The 22108-nt window shown below is 40.3% G+C and overlaps 1 protein-coding gene across 2 annotated transcripts in view; it reads left to right on the plus strand.

Moving 5' to 3' along the window:
- The window catches only part of EPS15L1 (epidermal growth factor receptor pathway substrate 15 like 1), a 297220-nt gene that overhangs the window by 270852 nt on the left and 4260 nt on the right, over positions 1–22108 (plus strand). For both annotated transcript variants that reach the window (XM_075315065.1, XM_075315074.1), the window contains one exon: positions 15747–15952. In XM_075315065.1, the coding sequence (XP_075171180.1) occupies positions 15747–15952 (206 nt within the window). The remainder of the gene's footprint in view (positions 1–15746; positions 15953–22108) is intronic.

Below are 22108 nucleotides of genomic sequence, written 5' to 3' on the forward strand. Positions count from 1 at the left end.
ATATATATATATATATATATGTGTATATATATATATATAAAATGTAGAACAGTTGTAATCCAATAGTAGTCTCTATTAAGCAACAAGACACCAATAGAGTCTCAGCATACACTACTTGTCAGGTGGGCACTTTAGTTCCTTTAGAACTCAAAGACCAGAGAACCCCTTGTACAAATTTTAAGGAAACACATGTGAATTGTGCGCCATTGGTGATATCTTGTTCCAGGTTTTTCCTAGTAAATGGTCAGCGTCTCTACATAGTGCATTCTCAAAACAGCCGCAACATGGTCATATACATACATCTGTACGGAGTGGTGTAATTGGAAATCCAGATAAGATAAAACACTTGAAAACAGTGAAAAGCAGCATAAAGGCCGCTTTACACACTGCGATATCGGTACCGATATCACTAGCGTGGGTACCCGCCCCCATCGGTTGTGCGACATGGGCAAATCGCTGCCCGTGGCGCACAACATCGCCCAGACCCGTCGCACTACTTATCTGCCCTGCGACATCGCTGTGACCGGCGAAACGCCTCCTTTCTAAAGGGGCGGTTCGTTCAGCGTCACAGCGACGTCACCGCTGCGTCACTGAACCGCCGCCCAATAGAAGCGGAGGGGCGGAGATGAGCGGGACGAACATCCCGCCCACCTTCTTTCTCCCGCATTGCGGGCGGGAGGCAGGTAAGGAGAGGTTCCTCATTCCTGCGGTGTCACACGTACTGATGTGTGCTGCTGCAGGAATGAGTAACAACTTCGTTACTGCTGCAGGAACGATATTTGAGAATGCACCCCCGTGTCACCAATGAGCGATTTTGCACGTTTTTGCAACGATGCAAAATCGCTCAAAGGTGTCACACGCAACGGCATCGCTAAAGCGACCGGATGTGCGTCACAAATTCCGTGACCCCAACGAGATCGCTTGAGCGATGTTGCATCGTGTAAAGCGGCCTTTAGTCTGTGTACCACAACCCCTCTAGTTCTCACTTTGTTCCTCCATCACTCTCCATAGACTCCAGTCTGCAGCTTTAGTCTCATACTTCAGCAGGATTGCAGTCCATCTTGTATTGATCAGGACACATTTTTACCTGTTGTTCGTTGTGAATGATGAGTTCAGGAGAAGATATGAGCGGACCCATGGAAATCCACATGGACTACAAAAAAAAAAAAAAAAAGTTGGTTCCAGAGCAGAACTTGACTTGAACCTGACCCCTGACAATGAACCTTATACAGGTCAATGGGGAGAAGAAGTTCTGTGCTGTAAAATGACCGTAATAAGAGCTAGGGCGCTACAAAAGGAATCTAAATGGGGATAGGAGCAGGACAGTTATATTTACCATCTTTGCAGGAAGATAACACTGCAGTCAGACTCTTTTCTGGGTCTGCTCATTAAGCTTTATAAATATTCATTGCTTGCCATGCCCACCCTCTGTGCCAGTGTCTATGATTGCTTGCAGACTGCTATACACGCTCCCACCCTCTGTCAGCATCTGTGATTGGTTGCAGTCAGTTTGCAGTATGGTAGGGTAAAGGAAAGAAAGAAACAAACATAATTTCAAAAATTGGCATGGGCTCCCAACATATTTCTGATAACCAGCTTTGGTAAAACAGACAGCTACAGATTGCAACCTCCAGCGGCCTGCTTTACCGTGGCTGGTTATCAGAAATAGAGGATATCATACCCCATTTTTTTAAATTATTTAATTAAATAATTAAAATAACGGCCTTGAGTCCTTTCCATTTTTTATATCCATCCATGGTAACGTTGACAGGTGGGGGCTGGTATTATCAGGCTGGGAAAGGCCATGGTTATTGGCCTCTCCCAGCCTAAGAATACTAGCCTGCAGCCCCCAGAAATGGTGCCATAAGATGTGCCTATTCTGGCGCTTAACCCAGTTCATCATGATTGCCCTGGTGCAATGGCAATGGGGGTAATATATGGGGTTGATGACAGCTGTGATTGTCAAAAATCACAGCTGCCATCAAGTCCGAGGTTAGTAATGGGTAGGCATCTATCAAACCTCTCATTACTAACCTGTAAATCAAAAGAAATAAACACAAACACAGAAAAATCCTTTATTTGAATTAAAAACACAAACACACTCTTTTATTAACCTCAAAAACACCCCTACAGGTCCAACGTAATCAACTCGATGTCCCAGGATACCGACTCGTTACATCCAGAGGCTGCTGTGGTGGACAATACAACCGCTCACTGCAGACTTCGAGAAACACTGACAAGCCGTAGGGAGCTGGCTATAAAAAGCGGTGACGTCAGTGAGTTCACCGAAGCTCACAACCAGGTTCCCATCTGCTGCCGGATTGACGGACTGCTGTACATCTGTGTCCCACAATCCGAGAGTCCAGCAATCCAGGAGCAGGTTCAACTTAGTTCACTAAAGGCAGCGGGGAGCCCTAAGTGTGAACTTCGGTTACCTGACTGCCGGATTGCTCGACTGCTATGCCGCCGTGTCCCGCAATCCGGCAGTCAGGTAACTGGAGTTCACACTCGGGGATCTCTGCTGCCCTCAGTGAAAGTTAAACCCGCTGCCGGATGGCCGGACTGCTGTGTGGCTGTGTCTCGCAATTCGATAGTCTGGAAATCCGGCAGCGGATTCAACTTTCCCTGAGGGCAGCAGGAGAGCCCCCATTGTAAACTGGTGACCTAATTTGCCAGACTGCTATGCCGCCATGTCCCACAATCCAACAGCGGGTCCATGGTACTTGGTACCATGAGGGCCCGGCTGTGACCTCTGATGAACTGAGTGACATCACCGTTTCTCACATCAGATCCCTTGCGGATCGTTCGGGTGTCCAGGGAAGCCGCCGCCCGGGGCTCCTGGATACCATCGCTAGCTCCCTGCCGCACACCGCGTATCCTGCAGGATTGGAGAAGCATTCACCCCTTAAAGCCCACATCTCAGAAAATCTTCAAACCTTGCATTCGCTGCCAGTACCGAGGTAAACAACTCCAACATAGGCATCCACGCCATCGGTAACGTCTACAGCCCACCACGAACCTCCAGGGGAGGACACGCATTCATCTATTCGTCTAGTCTGGTGTACTTTTCAAGGGCTTTGTATGGACCCGTGAAAGCACCCCTAGAGGTGCGAAACGGTACCATCATCCTTGTGCTCTCCTCCCTCTGCTCCCCTGTGTTTATCCCACCTGTCTGCATGAAACGTTATTAAAAATTACGTTACACCGCAGAGTGCTGCCATTCTTTTTCTTTGGGTTGAAAATAATTTGAACTAGTATTATTTTCACAAATATGTCAGCTCTATAGCAGATTTCCTAATATAAAGCAATATGGAGCACCATTTGACTTTCAGGCCACAACTGAATAAATTAAACAACTTTCTGAACTCTCATAATATTTATCTAGGGGTAGAATGAGAATTTAACCCATTCACGATCTTTGATGCACTCATACATCATAGTATGGAAGGGGTTCCTGATCTCTAGTGTCTTGCGAAAGTATTCGACCCCCTTGAATTTTTCGACCTTTTCCCACATTTCAGGCTTCACACATAAAGATAAAAAAATTTAAATTTTATGGTGAAGAATCAACAACAAGTGGGACACAATTGTGAAGGTGAACGATGTTTATTGATAATTTAAATTTTTTGTAAAAAATAAACTGAAAATTGAGGTGTGCAATATTATTCGGCCCCTTTACTTTTAGTGCAGCAAACTCACTCCAAGAAGTTCATTGAGGATCTCTGAATGATTAAATGTCCTAAATGACTGATGATGATAAATATAAGCCACCTGTATGTAATGAAGAGGGAAGAGTTCTGCCCAGCGCAAGAAGGAGAGATACGTCAGTAAATTTCCAGGTGCTTTATTCTGCTTGGTTTCCAATAAAAACGGTCATATAAACATATGAACAGTTAAGACATAGTCCTCCATGGATACTGACACAACAACGCTGCTTTATACAAGGACAATAATAGGTTCAGTTGTGGACCGTCCTTGTTAGGACGGGAGTCAATGGGGTTTAGGGTGAGTTACATCAACCTGGAATCCAAGCCCCATCCTGGCCCTGTCAGCAAGAGATGCTGTGATAAGCAACAGAAGATCATCTGAATGGGTGAGATCTTCCCTGTTTTTTGCCTAATTTGTGTGTTGATTACAGCCAATAGGTGTTTATATGTATTTGTCGTACGTTCAGTGAAGGAAAAATATATATCCTTTTGCCTGTGTTATTTTATGACTCTGGCCTGAGCATAATGGAACTATTGTCGTTATGACTATGTGCTATCCACTGATAGTGTTAACCAGCTCTCAACACATGATTTAGTTGTCCCATTGTTTGTCTATCTTGCCCAAGGGACGTATCTGTGGCCCTTTTGAGCTTTATATACAGCTCTGGGCAGTGTGTGATTTGTGACCTGCATGGTCAAACCTTTGGTTTTTTTAATATTGCTTTTTGTGTGTTTTAAGGAATAAAATAAAGGTTAAATTTTAATATTATCTCACTGGTGCTATTCCCTAACAAATTGTGAGCCCTTATCCTGGAAGGAACACAAATCTTTGGTTCCCTTGCTTACTTGCTCCTATTAAACCATGCCAATAACATGGTCTTAGAAGCTTCCTGTCAGTGTAACACTGTACTGCATTGCATTGCATTGCACCATTGATTAGAGTAATAAAAGTTAAAAGTTCTATAGAAGGACTAAGTAAAAAAAATTGTAAAAATATATATATATTTTTTTTTAATTCCAAAACAAATAATTAAAAAAGGAAAAAAAAATAGTATACCAATAAACATATAATGATGTAAAAGCAAAATAAACAAAAAAAAGTACACACATCTGGTATCACTGTGTCTGGTATAACCTGAGCTATAAAACTGTCACACCGTTAAATAAAAAAAAATATGTGGCGAAAAGCTATGCTTTATTATCATACTGGTGATACAAAAGTGGAATAAAACATGATCAAAAAGTCGCATGGTAATAAAAATGGTATCTCTAAAACCATCATCTTGCTCTGCAAACAACAAACTGCCATACAGGCCCATTAGCATAAAAAAGTACCGCTCTCAGAATAAAGCGATACAAAAACAATTCTTTTTTCTATAAAATTGATTTTTACTCTGTAAAAGCAGCAAAACATAAAATGATATCAATATCATATTACTGTAATTGGTACTGTCCCCAAGAATAAACCTGTCATCACTTTTACCACACAGTAAATGGGGTAAAAACAAACAGTCCCAAAAAAGAATTCCTGAATTGCTTTTTCCTGTTCATTCTGGCTCAAAAATTGGAATAGAAAGCGATCAAAAAATGTTGTGCATGAAAAAAAAGGGTAGTAATAAAAATGTCAAGTCATCCTGCAAAAAACAAGCCCTCACATGACTGTCGATAGAAATCTAGAAAAATTATAGCTCTCAAAATATGGCGATGCAAAAACTTTAAGATACATGTCCGACATTAATTATAGTCAGTACCTGGATTCAAAGGTTTGAACCAGGGACTAGACCTCATTAAACCAAAAGGTTTACTGGGAAAAGCTCCCCTATGCATGTTTACCTATACAAAATTGGAGCCATATATCCACGTTTGTAAAAATATCCAAAATTCTTTATTTAACATATATGCAAGACACAAACCGTTAAAAGCAATTTATGGAGTGCAAAGTGCAGAGAATCGAACAGTTGTGGAAATCACACTATCGGATAGTACAATGGATGAAGAAATTGCTTCAAGGTTACGTGCTGATAATCAAGTGTAAGTGTGTAGGTCACCAATGCAGACAACGCATAAATTCCACGCAAAGAAAGAGCAAGACCTCTACAAGGTGGAAGACACAGTGGTTAATCAAGTCCACCTAATATATATGCTATATGCACAATAGGGGTTTAATTGCTCCTGCACGTATCCGCAAAGTGAACGCCACACTCACACATCAATAAGAATACCTGGCCAGCATAAATGAATATAGAAATTACAAATAATGTGTGTGTGGCGTTCACTTTGCGGATACGCATATGCCCCGTGAAGTAATTTCTTCATCCATTGTACTATACGATAGTGTGATTTCCACAACTGTTCGATTCTCTGCACTTTGCACTCCATAAATTGCTTTTAACGGTTTGTGTCTTGCATATATGTTAAATAAAGAATTTTGGATATTTTTACAAACGTGGATATATGGCTCCAATTTTGTATAGGTAAAGATGCAAAAACTTTGTTTCTTTTTTAAAACCATTATTTTAGTTTGTGATATTAGCCAAAAAAAAAAAAAAACAATAAATCTGGTATCATGGTACTCGCAGTGACCCAAAGAATAAAGCTGTTTTATCACTTCTATCTCATCATGAACAGAATAAAAAAAAATAAAATAATTATTGAACTTCTGTTGCTTTGTTTATTCTGCTTCCCAAAGATTGCAGAAAGGGTCAACTCATTTATTCTGCTCTCTATGCTGAGTGATTTCACTTGGGTTTACATGTAAATTTCTGAGGTATGTTATTCAAACAGATCCGCCCAAGGAAGAGTCCCTATAATGAAGCAGAGGGAGTAATTTTGGACCCTCTCTGGCCCATTATCCACCGTCAAACATAAATGCACGGTCAACCAGTTTTGTGCACTTCTGAAAAGGACAACACTGAATAGAGGCCAGAAAGAGTCCAGAGTAATTCTGCTGCCTCATTATAGTGAATGGATCCTGGGTGGCTGTCATCTGAACCACGTCATTCGGAGATTTAGATGGAAACCCCAATGTAAGTGCTTAGCGTAGAGCATGGGATAAATGTGAGCCAAAATTTTATATAAAATATTTCCAAAAAAGCTTCAACCCAGTCCACAAAAAAACAAGTTTCCACTCAGGTCCGTCATCTATTAATGGAAATATAGTGGGTTTCCATGTAACTGGTAACACAAAGTCTCTGGAAAAGGGTTAAAACAATATTTTAGTGGGAAAAATGTATTTGTTTTCAATTTCAAAGCTGCTTTAGATAAATTCCTTGAAGGTGTAGTTTCCAAAATGGGGTCACTGATGAGTGGTTTCCACTGTTTAGGCACATCAAGGGTTTTACAAACTTGAAAACTTGTCTGCTATCTATTCCAGCCAATTCTGCACTCCAAATGTCAAATTGTGCTCCTTCCCTTCCAAACCCTGCCATACACCCAAATCGTAGATTTCGACCACATATTAGGTATCAGCATACTGAGGAGAAATTGCAGAATAGATTATATAGTCTATTTTCTCCTGTTCAAATTTGTAGATGAAGCAATATTTTTCTTGGAAAAAGTAACATTTTCAATTTCATTTTTTCCTTCCACTTTGCTTTAATTAAAGGGTTAATAAATTTCTTGGATGTGGTTTTCAGCTGTTTGCGGGGTGCAGTTTTTAGAATGGTGTCACTTTTGATTCTTTTCTGTCACATAGGCCTCTCAAATTCACTGCAAATGTGATGTGGTCCCTTAAATATTGGTTCTGTAAATTTTGTTGGAAAAATTAGAAATTGCTGATGAACTTTTAACCATTATAACTTAGAAAAAAATGTTTAAAAAATGATGCTGATATAAATTAACACATGTGGCAAATGTTATTTATAAACTATTTTGCGTGATATACAAGTTCATCTCAATAAATTAGAATATCCTCAAAAAGTTAATTTCAGTAATTCAATACAAAAAGGGAAACACATATATTATATAGTCATTACACACACAGTGATCTATTTCAAGTGTTTATTTCTGTTACTGTTGATGATTATGCCTTACAGCCAATGAAAACCCAAAAGTCATTATCTCAGAAAATTAGAATATTATATAAGACCAACTGAAAAAATGATGTTAAACTCAGAATTGTTGGCCAACTGAAAAGTCTGTACAGTAAAATGCACTCAATACTTGGTTGGGGCTCCTTTTGCATTAATTACTGCATCAATGCGGCGTGGCATGGAGGCGATCAGCCTGTGGCACTGCTGAGGTGTTATGGAAGCCCAGGTTGCTTTGGTAGCAGCCTTCACCTTGTCTGCATTGTTGGATCTGGTGTCTCTCATCTTCCTCTTGACAGTACCCCATAGATTCTCTATAGGGTTTAGGTCAGGCGAGTTAAACCAGGTATTGATTTGTACTTTTGACAGTGTGGACAGGTGCCAAGTCTTGCTGGTAAATGAAATTTCCATCTCTAAAAAGCTTGTCGGCAGAGGGAAGCATGAATTGCTCTAAAATTGCCTGGTAGACGGCTGTGCTGATTTTGGTCTTGGTTAAACAGTGGACGTACACCAGCAGATGACATGGCTCCCCAAATTATCACTGATTGTAAAAACTTCACACTAGACGTCAAGCAGCTTGGATTGTGGCCTCTCCACTCTTCCTCCAGACTCTGGGACCTTGATTTCCAAATAAAATGCAACATTTACTTTCATCTGAAAATAACACCTTGGACCACTGACCAGCAGCTTCTGGCGTTGTCTATTGGTGAGGAGTGGCTTGACAGAAGGAATACTACACTTTTAGCCCATATCCTGGATATATCTGTGTGTTGTGGCTTTTGAAGCACTGACTCCCGCAGCAGTCCACTCCTTGTGAATCTCCCCACAAATTTTTGAATGACCTTTTCTTAACAATCGTATCAAGCCTGAAGTTATCCCGGTTGCTTGTGCAACTTTTTCTACTACTTTTTTTTCCTTCCACTCAACTCTCCATTAATATGCTTAGATACAGCACTCTGTGAACAGCCAGCTTCATTAGCAATGACCTTTTGTGGCTTACCCACCTTGTAGAGTGTGTCAATGACTGCCTTCTAGACATCTGCCAAGTCAGCAGTCTTCCCCATGATTGTGTAGCCTACTGAACCAGACTAAGGGACCAATGTAAACGCTTAGGAAGCCTTTACAGGTGTTTTGTGGTAATTTTTCTAATTTTCTGAGATGACTTTTGGATTTTCATTGGCTGTAAACACAAAATAGATCACTCTGTTTGTAATGACTCTATATAATACAGTGCCTACAAGTAGTATTCAACCCCCTGCAGATTTAGCTGGTTTACACATTCGGAATTAACTTGGCATTGTGACATTTGGACTGTAGATCAGCCTGGAAGTGTGAAATGCACTGCAGCAAAAAAGAATGTTATTTCTTTATTTTTTTTTTTTTTTTTAAATGGTGAAAAGTTTATTCAGAGGGTCATTTATTATTCAACCCCTCAAACCACCAGAATTCTGTTTGGTTCCCCTAAAGTATTAAGAAGTATTTCAGGCACAAAGAACAATGAGCTTCACATGTTTGGATTAATTATCTCTTTTTCCAGCCTTTTCTGACTAATTAAGACCCTCCCCAAACTTGTGAACAGCACTCATACTTGGTCAACATGGGAAAGACAAAGGAGCATTCCAAGGCCATCAGAGACAAGATCGTGGAGGGTCACAAGGCTGGCAAGGGGTACAAAACCCTTTCCAAGGAGTTGGGCCTACCTGTCTCCACTGTTGGGAGCATCATCCGGAAGTGGAAGGCTTATGGAACTACTGTTAGCCTTCCACGGCCTGGACAGCCTTTGAAATTTTCCACCCGTGCCGAGGCCAGGCTTGTCTGAAGAGTCAAGGCTAACCCAAGGACAACAAGGAAGGAGCTCCGGGAAGATCTCATGGCAGTGGGGACATTGGTTTCAGTCAATACCATAAGTAGTATACTCCACCGCAATGGTCTCCGTTCCAGACGAGCCCGTAAGGTACCTTTACTTTCAAAGCGTCATGTCAAGGCTCGTCTACAGTTTTATCATGATCACTTGGAGGACTCTGAGACAGACTGGTTCAAGCTTCTCTGGTCTGATGAGACCAAGATCGAGATCTTTGGTGCCAACCACACATGTGACGTTTGGAGACTGGATGGCACTGCATACGACCCCAAGAATACCATCCCTACAGTCAAGCATGGTGGTGGCAGCATCATGCTGTGGGGCTGTTTCTCAGCCAAGGGGCCTGGCCATCTGGTCCGCATCCATGGGAAGATGGATAGCACGGCCTACCTGGAGATTTTGGCCAAGAACCTCCGCTCCTCCATCAAGGATCTTAAGATGGGTCATCATTTCATCTTCCAACAAGACAACGACCCAAAGCACACAGCCAAGAAAACCAAGGCCTGGTTCAAGAGGGAAAAAATCAAGGTGTTGCAGTGGCCTAGTCAGTCTCCTGACCTTAACCCAATTGAAAACTTGTGGAAGGAGCTCAAGATTAAAGTCCACATGAGACACCCAAAGAACCTAGATAACTTGGAGAAGATCTGCATGGAGGAGTGGGCCAAAATAACTCCAGAGACCTGTGGCGGCCTGATGAGGTCTTATAAAAGACGATTATTAGCTGTAATTGCAAACAAGGGTTATTCCACAAAATATTAAACCTAGGGGTTGAATAATAATTGACCCACACTTTTATGTATAAAATTTATTAAAATTTAACTGAGCAACATAACTTGTTGGTTTGTACGATTTATGCATCTGTTAATAAATCCTGCTCTTGTTTGAAGTTTGCAGGCTCTATCTTATTTGCATCTTATCAAACCTGCTAAATCTGCAGGGGGTTGAATACTACTTGTAGGCACTGTATATGCATTTCCCTTTTTGTATTGCATTACTGAAATAAATTAACTTTTTGGGAATATTCTAAAATTAAATCTTAAATTTTAAATATTTTCATAGAGTAAATCATCAACCAAAATTTACCGTTAACATGACGTAGAATGTGTCATGAAACTGTCTCAGAATCTCTGGGATATGTTGAAGCATTTATTAAAGGTTATTATCTCATATAGTGACACTCAGAATTGTAAGATTTGGCCTGGTTAGGAAGATTAAAACAGGTTAGGGGTGAATGGGTTAGAAATAAACTGTCAGCAAAATAAAAAATGCTAATTTACCTGCAAAGCTAGGGGTAATCTGCAGGTAAATACAAATTCAAACAAGTTTCACTGTCCAACTTGAAGAGGGAGAATGGAAGACAATTATAGATCACCTAGCATTCGCTTGCTTCCACTTTTTGGAGTGGTGCAGGGGTCAGTGAGAGTGTTGGAATCACTCTCCCTGCATCTTGATTAATTGTCTGTGCTGTACACATGTTGCAGAGCAGGATGTCGGTCAAGCTGCAAGGGGGTGCTTATACCTGGGACACCTTGTAGTGAGCGCTGACTGATCACTTCCTCCTGGACCATCCCAATGACTGGAAACGAATGGCTGCAAGGAGAATGTAACATGTTTAAAATGCTATTTATCTGCAGAATAAGGCCTTATGCGCATGCTGCGTTTTTTTCCGCATTTTTCAGGTGCAGTTTTGGTCCCAAAACTGCATGCATTTCCTTCCCTAGCAAAGCCTGTAGATTTCATTTTTGCTGTGTGCATGTTGCCGGTTTTTTTTTGTCTGCAGCTTTGTGGTTACCACAAAGATACAGCATGTCAATTCCTTTAGCGTTTTGTTCCTGCGTTTTGGAGGACTGGCAGTTCAATCCCCCACTGTCTCTGGGTCGGCGGGGGATTGATCCCTGGTATCTGGCCAGATGCCGGTCCCCACATAAAGTCTATGAGATCCAGAATCCGTGGAAAGGGGTAGGAGCAAGCGCTTCACACTTAGCGAGTCACCGGGGCATCCATCACACTGCTCCCGCAACCTCTAATTCTTCTTACCAAGCTGCTCATTAGGCTCATACATATTCACTGCTTCCCCCCACCACCAGCATCTGATTGGTTGCACTCAGGCGAGCTCCCATGCTGAGTGACACATTATGATACCAGCACCGATAAAACAGACAGATGGGGACTGGTATTCTCAGGCTGGGGATACCCATGGTTATTGTGCCCCCCTAGCCTAAAAATATCAGCCAGCAGCCACCTGGAATTGTTGCATCCATTAGATGCAACAGTCCCGACACTTTACCCAGCTCTTCTCGATTGCCCTGGTGCGGAGGCAATCGGGGTAATGAGGGAGTTAATGGCAGCCCACAGCAGCTATCAAGTCCTAGATTTGTAATGGCAGGCGTCTGAGACACCCCAATCACTAATCTGTAAGTGAAAGTAAATAAACACAAACACCGAAAGAATCCTTTATTTGAAATAAAAGACAAAAAGCCACCCTCTTTCACCAATTTATTAACCCCAAAACACCTCTGCAGGACCGGAATAATCCACATGAGGTCCCATGACACTTCTACCATTTCTATATCTTACGGTCACAGCGAGCACTATAGAACATTACTGCCCGCTGTGAGCTCCACAGAGTGACTGAAGTGAGCCACATGATCAGCAGTGACGTGTGGCACACTTCAGTCGCTGCGTCGAGGTCAGAGTGGGCAGTCATGTTCTATGGTGCTCTCTGTTAGCGTCAGATGTAGCATTTTTGCTGTGTGTCCGGTTTTTTTTTAGGCCAAAAACGTGCATCTTTGTGGTCACCACAAACACAAAAACGTGCACATATAGCCTTAGACTATGGCTGCAGATGTTCTGACAGGTTTTGTTAAAATTATGATCTAACTTTGCTGAAATTAGTGTTATTCCAAAGTTTGGACTTTGTACCAACTAGAAATTTTGATTTTTAATGGACTTGCTTTGTATGTCTTCTCACAGGAAAAAACCCAAAACATTTCTTTATGCAGATTTAAATTAGGAGAGCGAGCATAAATATCCAATATACAATAATCAATATGTGGGATTATCCTATGAGAAATAGATTGCACTGAGAACATTACAAGATCTTGATGCAGGCAATACACTATATAATCAGATTGGCTTGCAAAATGTCGAATCTAGAGTCTATAACCCCACTTTCTATCCCTTTTAAGCACGAGTCAATTGTTTGGAAAATCTCCAGAATTTAGTGGAGAAAAATGTAAAACCTTTGTGTGACCATGACTGTGTTGCAACTTTTTTTTCAGCCTTTCTAAACTAAATTTAACTTCCAAACAATTCAATGTAATCCAGGAATTGAAAAATAACAACATCATTATCAGTTGTCATTTTTGACACCGCTCTCTTATCAGAAACTAGTTTTAAAAATTGTAAATTCCAGTATGCCCTGCTAATTGAATGGAATTCCCACAAATAACGTGTCCACGAAAATAAGACCTACCCCAAAAGTAAGCACTAGCATGATTTTACAGGATTTTTTGGAGTATGTTTTTTTTTTGTTCCAATACACACAAAAGAAATAAACAAGTGTATGAAAAACATGTGAAATTGAAATCAATTTATGGGAGAAATACTTCATTTTCTGGGGCAATTTCATGGGTTCCAACACTTTTGGCCAATTCTGTACAGTGTGAAGTAGACCCAGTTATATAATGAGGTATGTATAATGTAGGTCGCCAATCGTCCAGAAATTCCAGTACAGTCTGTAAAAACAAGACACTTTTTTTGTCCTGGCCGTAAAAAAAAATGTAAGGCGTCTGTGTTTTTATCTTTTGGGGTTTTTTTTAAGCTGAAGAAGCTTATCTAGATTATGTTTATTGTAATTATCGGCATTTTACAGTTTACAGCGAATACAGCTGATGTCTTATGGGCTATAGACTTATCACTTATATACATAATGATTTACTATAGTTTTTCAATATGTCTGTAAAAATGGTCTGTCCTTGATTTTTTGATTAGCTGTCCTGAAAAAGTAAAAAAAAAAAAAAGTTGTAAGTCTGTGTATAATGCAATGTAAATAACAGCACTAGTCATAAATGTAAATGTTTTATCATAATATAGACAAGATTAAGATATTTGATTGCTTTGCGTCATTATATCAGCCTTTAGAAAGAACCACTTATTTACATGTTATGCAGCTAATAACATACAAAATATAGGATATAGAAATGACAATTTCGCGCCCCCTAAGGAACTTATAAACTGGAGCATGTGTGTCGATAACCTAAAATGCATGTAGGGTGAGACACAGATAGTACATAGTGCCAGATAAAAAAAAAAATAATATAAACCAATTAGAGTGAAGGGTATAGTCTTTTCAATAATGTTTTTAAAAATGTATTTAAAATAGGGGAAGTGTAAAAACAATGTAGTTAGCAGTGTGTTGCCTTCATAGATCGAAACGTATAGGAAGTCCTTAAAGCTATGACTAGCAGTGACCTGCACTACCAGGTTGAAGGAGATTAACTTTGCACAGCTGGGGAGAATAGAAGGTGTTTCAGAGGCTCCGCTTCGGAGCACTTAGGCTAAGTGCCCACGGGGGAAAGTGTCCTGCGGTTATATCCGCAGGAGCTCCCAGAAAACCGCAGCACAACTTTGTCTGTTTCAATGCCGCGGTTTTCTTGTGGAATGTCCTGCCGATATGGTGTGGGCATTCTGCATTGAGGATACAGTACCATGGCTTCGGCACTGCATCCTCAATGCAGAACAAGTGCCGAGTGATCGGGGCGTTCATACCTCCATCATGCAGCACTTCTCTCCCGTCTCCGGCTGTGTTTACACTGTGAAGGAGAAGGTGGGCGGGCCTGAAAAATCTCCGGCTGTCACATGACCGGAGCTCGTGCAGGCCCCGCCCACCTCCTCCTTCCTGCTCCTGTGCACCGAGGGATAACGACCGGGTGTCTGCTATCAAGGCAGGTAAGCAGGGGATTTACGCAGGTAATGCCGCAGGAATAATTGACATGCAGTTATGTGCGGCTGCGGGATATCCGCAGTATATTCCGCAACCGCACATTCCGCAACGTGGACACAGCACTCCCCATGTCCCATAGGATAACATGGGGAGTGTCTGTACATGCTGAAACCTACGGATTTATCTGTAAAATCCAGATAAATCTGCAGGTTTTCCGTGGCAAAATCCGCAGAAGCAAGCTCCCGTGGGCACAGGGCCTTACAGTGCCAATGTAAAGTCTTTGACGCTTAACCCCCAGCTGTCTGTAGAGAAATCCGGAATAGGGGATCCGGGGCAGATCAGGGATCCTGCATCTGATCTGTTTGGTGGGCGCTGCAGGGAACGAGGACACTACAGCCAGACAGCGTTGCCTCAAACTAGCGCGGGTACCGTATTTTCCGGCGTATAAGATGACTGGGCGTATAAGACGACCCCCACCTTTTCCAGTTAAAACATAGAGTTTGGGATATACCGTATATAATCGAGTATAAGCCGACCCGAGTAATGTGCCCATTGTTTAGTAATGCCCCCTGCAATAATGTGCCCATTGTTTAGTAATGTCCCCTGCAGTAATGAGCCCATTCTTTAGTAATGTACCCATCTTTGTCCCCTCCTTGTAGTAATGAGCCCATTGTTTTGTAATTTCCTCCTACCAGTCACCTTCTTGTCCCCTATTATGCCGTTGTTTACACACAATAAACATTATTCTTGCCTCTCCTCCGTTTCCACCGGAAAATGCGGTACCGGTAATTCCAGGTAACCTCGGCATGTGACGTCACAGAGATGCTACAGTGGTCTGACAGGCTCAAACATCCTTCGCGTTATGAAGGGATAATCCTTTTTTTTTTTTTTTTATCTGGCACTATGTACAATCTGGGTCTCACCCTACAGGCATTTTAGGTTATGGACACTTGTTCTCCAGTTTATGTTTTCATTAGGGGGCGAGGTGTTGTCATTTCTATATCTATTGTCATTTCTATATTCTATGGTTTCTTATCAATTGGCTGTGATACAGGGCCAATTCTTACCTGCAGCCCCTACAGAAGTTTGAGAGGGTACTTGTGTTTGTCCCTGCCTCGACTTCTGGCTGTGACTAGCTCCAGTTTTTTGTATATCTTGTTTAACATTCAAAAAATACTTCATATTCTTGCATTTTTTTTCTCCAGGTAAGAATACTCCAGTCACTCATCTAAGTTCAGCACATTTTCAGAAGTCCAGTGATCCCTTCCAGCCTTTTGGGACAGAACCGGGAGATCCTTTTCAGAGTAGAAAGGCTTTTACGGACCCATTCAGTGGGAAAGACCCATTTGCCACCTCACAACCAGGGAAGCATTCTAAGGGAACATCTGCCGGGTTTGCAAACTTTGGCTCTGTAAGTTGAATCTCCTCTCCCCTCGTATAAAGAAGCCTTGGTTCCCATTAATTATTCTGTAGCCCAGTTTAATGCTGCTCATCGCTCTTTTGTATTGGGAAAAGATGCAACTGTAAAGAGCTAAACCAATAATCCTTACATGGCTTGCTCTGTATTATCAACCTGTTGTCAAACCATTTTCATTTATACCTAATGTATTAGTTTTGATGTGTTCTGTTTATTATTGAGGTTACTGATGGTCTGGAAAAAGAATACATTATATGTAAAGTCTCTGGATCAACAAGTGTTATGTTTACATTATTGTTTTTAGTGTGTTTTTTTTATCATTGGGCCTAATGTAGAGTAGGCTTACCTAAAAAGGGCAGCAACACAGGGTAGGCTAGTAGTGGTGGGGACTCCATTTTTATCTCCACATATTGTGCAGTGATCTGATGTAGGACCCATATAGAGTCTGTGGATCACTGCTGAAGCTGTGTACTGTATGCATTATTTAAGAGTGTATGTATATCTCCCTGCAAAGTGGTTATGTAATGTTTGCATAATTGTAGTACAACTATCTTTCAAAGCCCCTGAAAGTGGAAATTTGACAGAATTGAGAGACCTTCTGTATGCAAGAGTGTGTAATGTATGTGTGTACGTGTGTGTGTGTGTGTGAGTTTATACATATATATATATATATATTCAGTATATATAACACATGTATGATCTAACCATGCGCATACGTACATAGATATGTATGTGCTATGCAAAACATTTCTCACCCACTTACATCTTTAGGGAACAATTTGAAAACGGACTAAACATGAAATTTGGCATATGCTAGAACTTGGGCATTCTCTCAGTTAATATCCTTTGACAGTGGACATTTCAAAGCTAAAAGCAAGTTATCTAGTCATCTGTTCCCTCTTCCATGTACATTATATAGGTCGTGTTTTGCACTGAAATTAGTTTTTGCTCCATAATATTTTGCTGCATAAGTCAAATCGCTTTACTGATTTGTGTTAATCATCTTTCCTTCTTCTTAGACCCTATTAGCTATTTAGTTTTTTAATTTATGTGTAAAAATAACTGGATTGTATTTTCCTGTCAATAATAAAAACAAAGCATGGCAAAATCCATTAACTCCAATGCCCAAACGCCTTTACATATCAATTTTTATGTTTAGTTATTTTTCCTTAAAAAAAGAAAAAAAAAATCACAAGCTGTAAAGGTGTGCTGACATTTGCAAAAATATGTCCTCTTGATTTTGTTCCAAGTAGAGGCTTTCTTAGCTGCTACTCACTTACAAAATCAACTGAATGGTATATTTGTACATAAATGTATGTGTGTGTGGGTATATAATATAGTGAGTGTGTGTTTTAATGAATATAGTGAGTGTTTATCTTCGTAAATACAGCAATCTGGAAACTTGCAGGACTAGCACTTTTGTATTGCGCAGTGCTAGGGCATATTTAATGCAGACTTTATTTCTTTAGGGATCTCTAGCCATAAATTATGTTTTTTGTTTCTAACTGATGTCTGCTTGCCCGTAAGTAATATTGGATAATCTTCCATTGGTCAGGTCCCATTTATTCCAGAATAAAGGATTTTTACTGCATGAGCATATATATGATTTTTTTTTTTGTATGGAAAATGGAGTTCACATGGCTCAGAATGTTTTAGCTCAATGTACTTGCCTGTTCCTGTTGTAGCAATGCATTTACCCTTTTACTAATATGTACTAAGAAAAGCCATGTCAATCTTGGTGGGAAACTCAGCAATAATTAAACTTCTAGACTGGGCAGGGGTTAAGAAGTGAATGAAGGATCAGACCACTATTTATCAGATGCTAAAATCATACTATTTCTTTCCTGAGTTGCAGTTTTAATCAACTTGCAATTTGCATCTTTTGCTGCTCAGACTCACTGTTTCTTGCATGTCTGCTTTGCTATGTTGTATTTATGTATACAAAAAGAATGTGTTTTTTTTTTTTTTTTTTCAATAAATGGATACAGTCTTCAGCATTCCCCTCCCTTTGTGTATTCCTCTGTGGGTCGCTTAATGTTTCTACTGTTACATGTAGCCTAAAAAAGGGTGTAGACAGAAAACTATTTAATATGAGTTAAATTGGTTAAAAAAAGGAAAAGTAATACAAAAAGTCTTAGGCTATGTTCACACAGTGCATCTTTTCTAACCACAAAGATGCAGCGTTTTTACCGCATTTTGCCAATGCGTTTCTTAAGTCAAATCTATTGACTGGAAGGGCTCAATAACGTTGGAAAAACGCAAAAAGAATTAAAAAATGTAGCCAAGATGCAGCAAACAAAAGATGCACTGTGTGGACAGCAAAATAGAAATCTCATTGACTCTGCTGGGGGAAGAAAATGCATGCATTTAGGTGCATCTTTGTGACCTCAAAAACTAAATAAAAGATACACTGTGTGAACATAGCCTTAGACCGTTAGATACGGCCATAAGGTAGTACATATTGCAGCATAAGTTTGGTAATATGGCTCATTTTCCACTTTACTAAACCCTGTGATGTGATTAGATTAAGAATCATTGGACTTGTCACTATGACAAACTTCTTTAAATAAGAACATCTTTATAATGCCTTAATTAGAAGTACAATTAATAATCCTGTTGGGGATACAAAGAAATGTGTTCCTGATCACATGGAACAGATAACATTATCCTACTGAAGTGCTAAATATGTGCTCCACAGAGGTTGGTATTTTGGATGGGGGTTGTGAAATGAGTAATTGCACTTTTACATATTTTTGACACATTATAGACTTGTCAGAAGCTGTAGGTAGGATCATTTAGGTATGTATATCCAGTTTAAGACAAAATGCTCTTAGTATCTGTGGCAGTGTGCCACAATTCAGCTGGCAAGCGTCTTAACATTTACCCTACTTTTCTTTTCAAATGATGGCATGTGGAATCGAATGCCCACTGACATGAAGAGGTGACCAGTCCTGATTATTTATATAGCGCTTTACAGTTAGTTATAATTTTAGCCCAAATGTACATAATAGTTGGGACATTTTCTATAGCACACAAGGTGTTCCCATCACTTCTGAAAGACAAAAGACATGCAAGGTAAGAAATCGATTTGTTCTGTCTTGATGTATGGACACGTCTCTTGATCATTAAAGTAGTACAACGGTTTCACAATTGAGAAAACAGTATAGTAATTATCACTCGTTAAAGCGGTTTTCTGGGATTTTGGGGGGCTTGTGATGGGTGAAAATAATAAACTCAGCTGTTACTCATCCCACTTTGGTCTAGCGACATCTCTCTACTAGTGGTCTGCTCTTTATTAATAGACTGCAGTAATTCCTTCACAGCTCCAGTGCATGTGACCGCTGCAGCCAATTAATGAGCTCAATGGTGATGCTGATGGAGATTACACAAGGTAAGCAAATGGCAGTACTAATTAGGACATCAGTGCAACATGTCAAAATAGGGGACAAACAGCTGAGTTTATTATTTTCACCCATCTCAAGCTGATAAAAATAAATTTTCTTGGAAAACCCCTTTAATATTAAAGCATTGCAATGATTTTGGTGGAAAGGAAGCAGTTAAGTTTCAGATGTTCCAAAATATTCATTATTCTTTGCTCTGCTTACTTGCAGCTGCTTCCTTCAAGACCCCAGTTTCCTACCCTGAACCCAATTTCCTTTTCTTCCTCTGAATACAATTGAAATTTTGTCTTCCTTTTGGTCATCATTTAGTCTGAAAAATGAAAGGAGAAAGGCAGGTGACAAGACAAACGCAATCTACAAAACTTCAGATATTTGGATTTCATCACATTCCTTACTTAAGTTGCTGTATTAGCAAATCGTATTACATGATAGGTATTGTGCGCAACAATCAATCAGTGTGTATGCTTCATTTTTACAATGTAATTTAGAAAATAGGATTAGCATTTTAATCATGAACCAGTCTGTCCACTTGAAGCGGTCATAATACTTTAATGCAGGATTTACCGACCATATTGGATGTCACTTTAACCTGATAGTGTTACAATTTTCTTTCCCCCATATCTTAGAACAGTAGATTTTTACATTTTAATATACTCTAATACAGTCAAGGAAGGTGTATTATTTTTATTTTACTTAAAACACTACACTCCATTTTTTTTTAATCTACATATAGTGTACTTACTTCACCTGCACTTCAAACCCTTATTTTCTTTTCTTCAGACTCAATCTTGAATTTCAGATTTCACTCTGCTTCCTTCTCCTCTATACTCTGCTATCAATCTCTGATGCATCAGCACAACATCTCTTGGGCAACTAGAGCGAGTACCATATCTATCTGCTGTGGTAACTGTGTGGTTATCCTCCTCTTTATATTCTCCTAAGTAAAGAAATAGTTTATCATACAGTGAAGTCTCAACTGTGATCCCTTACATTATAACTGTGTTATACTAACTGTGATATGTGTCTCTCCCTCCCTGTGGAGAGAGTATGTGGTACATTCCATGCAATTCCATCATACAGCCTGTTCTAGTAACGGAAATGTTGAACCCTTGAAGACAATATATAACCGTGTAAATCCCAGGGGGTTAATATGTGGTCACTAGTTATGAGCGAGTAGAGCAGGTTGGACTCTCTGACTAGCTCAAGTAATGAGTAAAATGAAAGTCAATTACTGGGCAGTCTGGCTCTCTGTCCACATACAGCCAGCCATAAATAGAGCATTTTGGGGGGAGGGTGAACTGAAGTATTTTATTGTCATTTGTTTACACATGGCATTGAACATGTTGTTTTTGTCCTCAATAAGAGCCATTCAGAGACTGCAAGCAGCTCTTTGTGTCGGATGTTTCATGAACGACACATCTGAGTACCCTTGATGCTCAGCAAAGTACCAAGCATAGCCGAACACCCCGATACTCGAACAAGTATCAAGCAGTGGTGAGCACACTCACTCATCACTAGTAATCATATGACCTAGCTAAAGAGAAGTATAGAATGAAAAATATACAGTACAGACCAAAAGTTTGGACACACCTTCTCATTCAAACAGTTTTCTTTATATTCATAACTCTGAAAATTGTAGATTCACATTGAAGGCATCAAAACTATGAATTAACACATGTGGAATGAAATATTTAAAAAACCATTGTGAAACAACTGAGAATATGTCTTATATCCTAGGTTCTTCAAAGTAGCCACCTTTTGCTTTGATTACTGCTTTGCACACTCTTGGCATTCTCTTGATGAGCTTCAAGACGTAGGCACCGGAAATGGTTTTCACTTCACAGGTGTGCCCTGTCAGGTTTAATAAGTGGGATTTCTTGCCTTATAAATGGGGTTGGGACCATCAGTTGGGTTGTGCAGAAGTCTGGTGGATACACAGCTGATAGTCCTACTGAATAGACTGTTAGCTGCTTTTTTATTGCCATAATACAAATTCTAAGTAAAGAAAAACGAGTGGCTATCATTACTTTAAGAAACGAAGGTCAGTCAGTCCGAAAAATTGGGAAAACTTTGAAAGCGTCCCCAAGTGCAGTGGCAAAAACCATTAAACACTACAAAGAAACTGGCTCACATGAGCACCGCCCCAGGAAAGGAAGACCAAGAGTCACCTCTGCTGCGGAGGATACGTTTATCTGAGTCACCAGCCTCAGAAATCGCAGGTTAACAGCAGCTCAGATTAGAGACCAGGTCAATGCCACACAGAGTTATAGCAGCAGACACATCTCTAGAACAACTGTTAACAGGAGACTTTGTGCAGCAGACCTTCATGGTAAAATAGCTGCTAGGAAACCACTGCTAAGGACAGGCAACAAGCAGAAGAGACTTGTTTGGGCTACAGAACACAAGGATTGGACATTAAACCAGTGGAAATCTGTTCTTTGGTCTGATGAGTTCAAATTTGAGATCTTTGGATCCAACCACCGTGTCTTTGTGAGACTCTACATGCCTGGTTCCCACCGTGAAGCATGGAGTAGGAGGTGTGATGGTGTGGGGGTGCTTTGCTGGTGACACTGTTGGGGATTTATTCAAAATTGAAGGCATACTGAACCAGCATGGCTACCACAGCATCTTGCAGCGGCATGCTATTCCATCCGGTTTGCGTTTAGTTGGAGCATCATTTATTTTTCAATAGGACAATGACCCTAAACACACCTCCACGCTGTGTATGGGCTATTTGACTAAGAAGTAG

This window comes from Anomaloglossus baeobatrachus, chromosome 1 (genome assembly GCF_048569485.1).
Source record: "Anomaloglossus baeobatrachus isolate aAnoBae1 chromosome 1, aAnoBae1.hap1, whole genome shotgun sequence".
NCBI lineage: Eukaryota > Metazoa > Chordata > Amphibia > Anura > Aromobatidae > Anomaloglossus > Anomaloglossus baeobatrachus.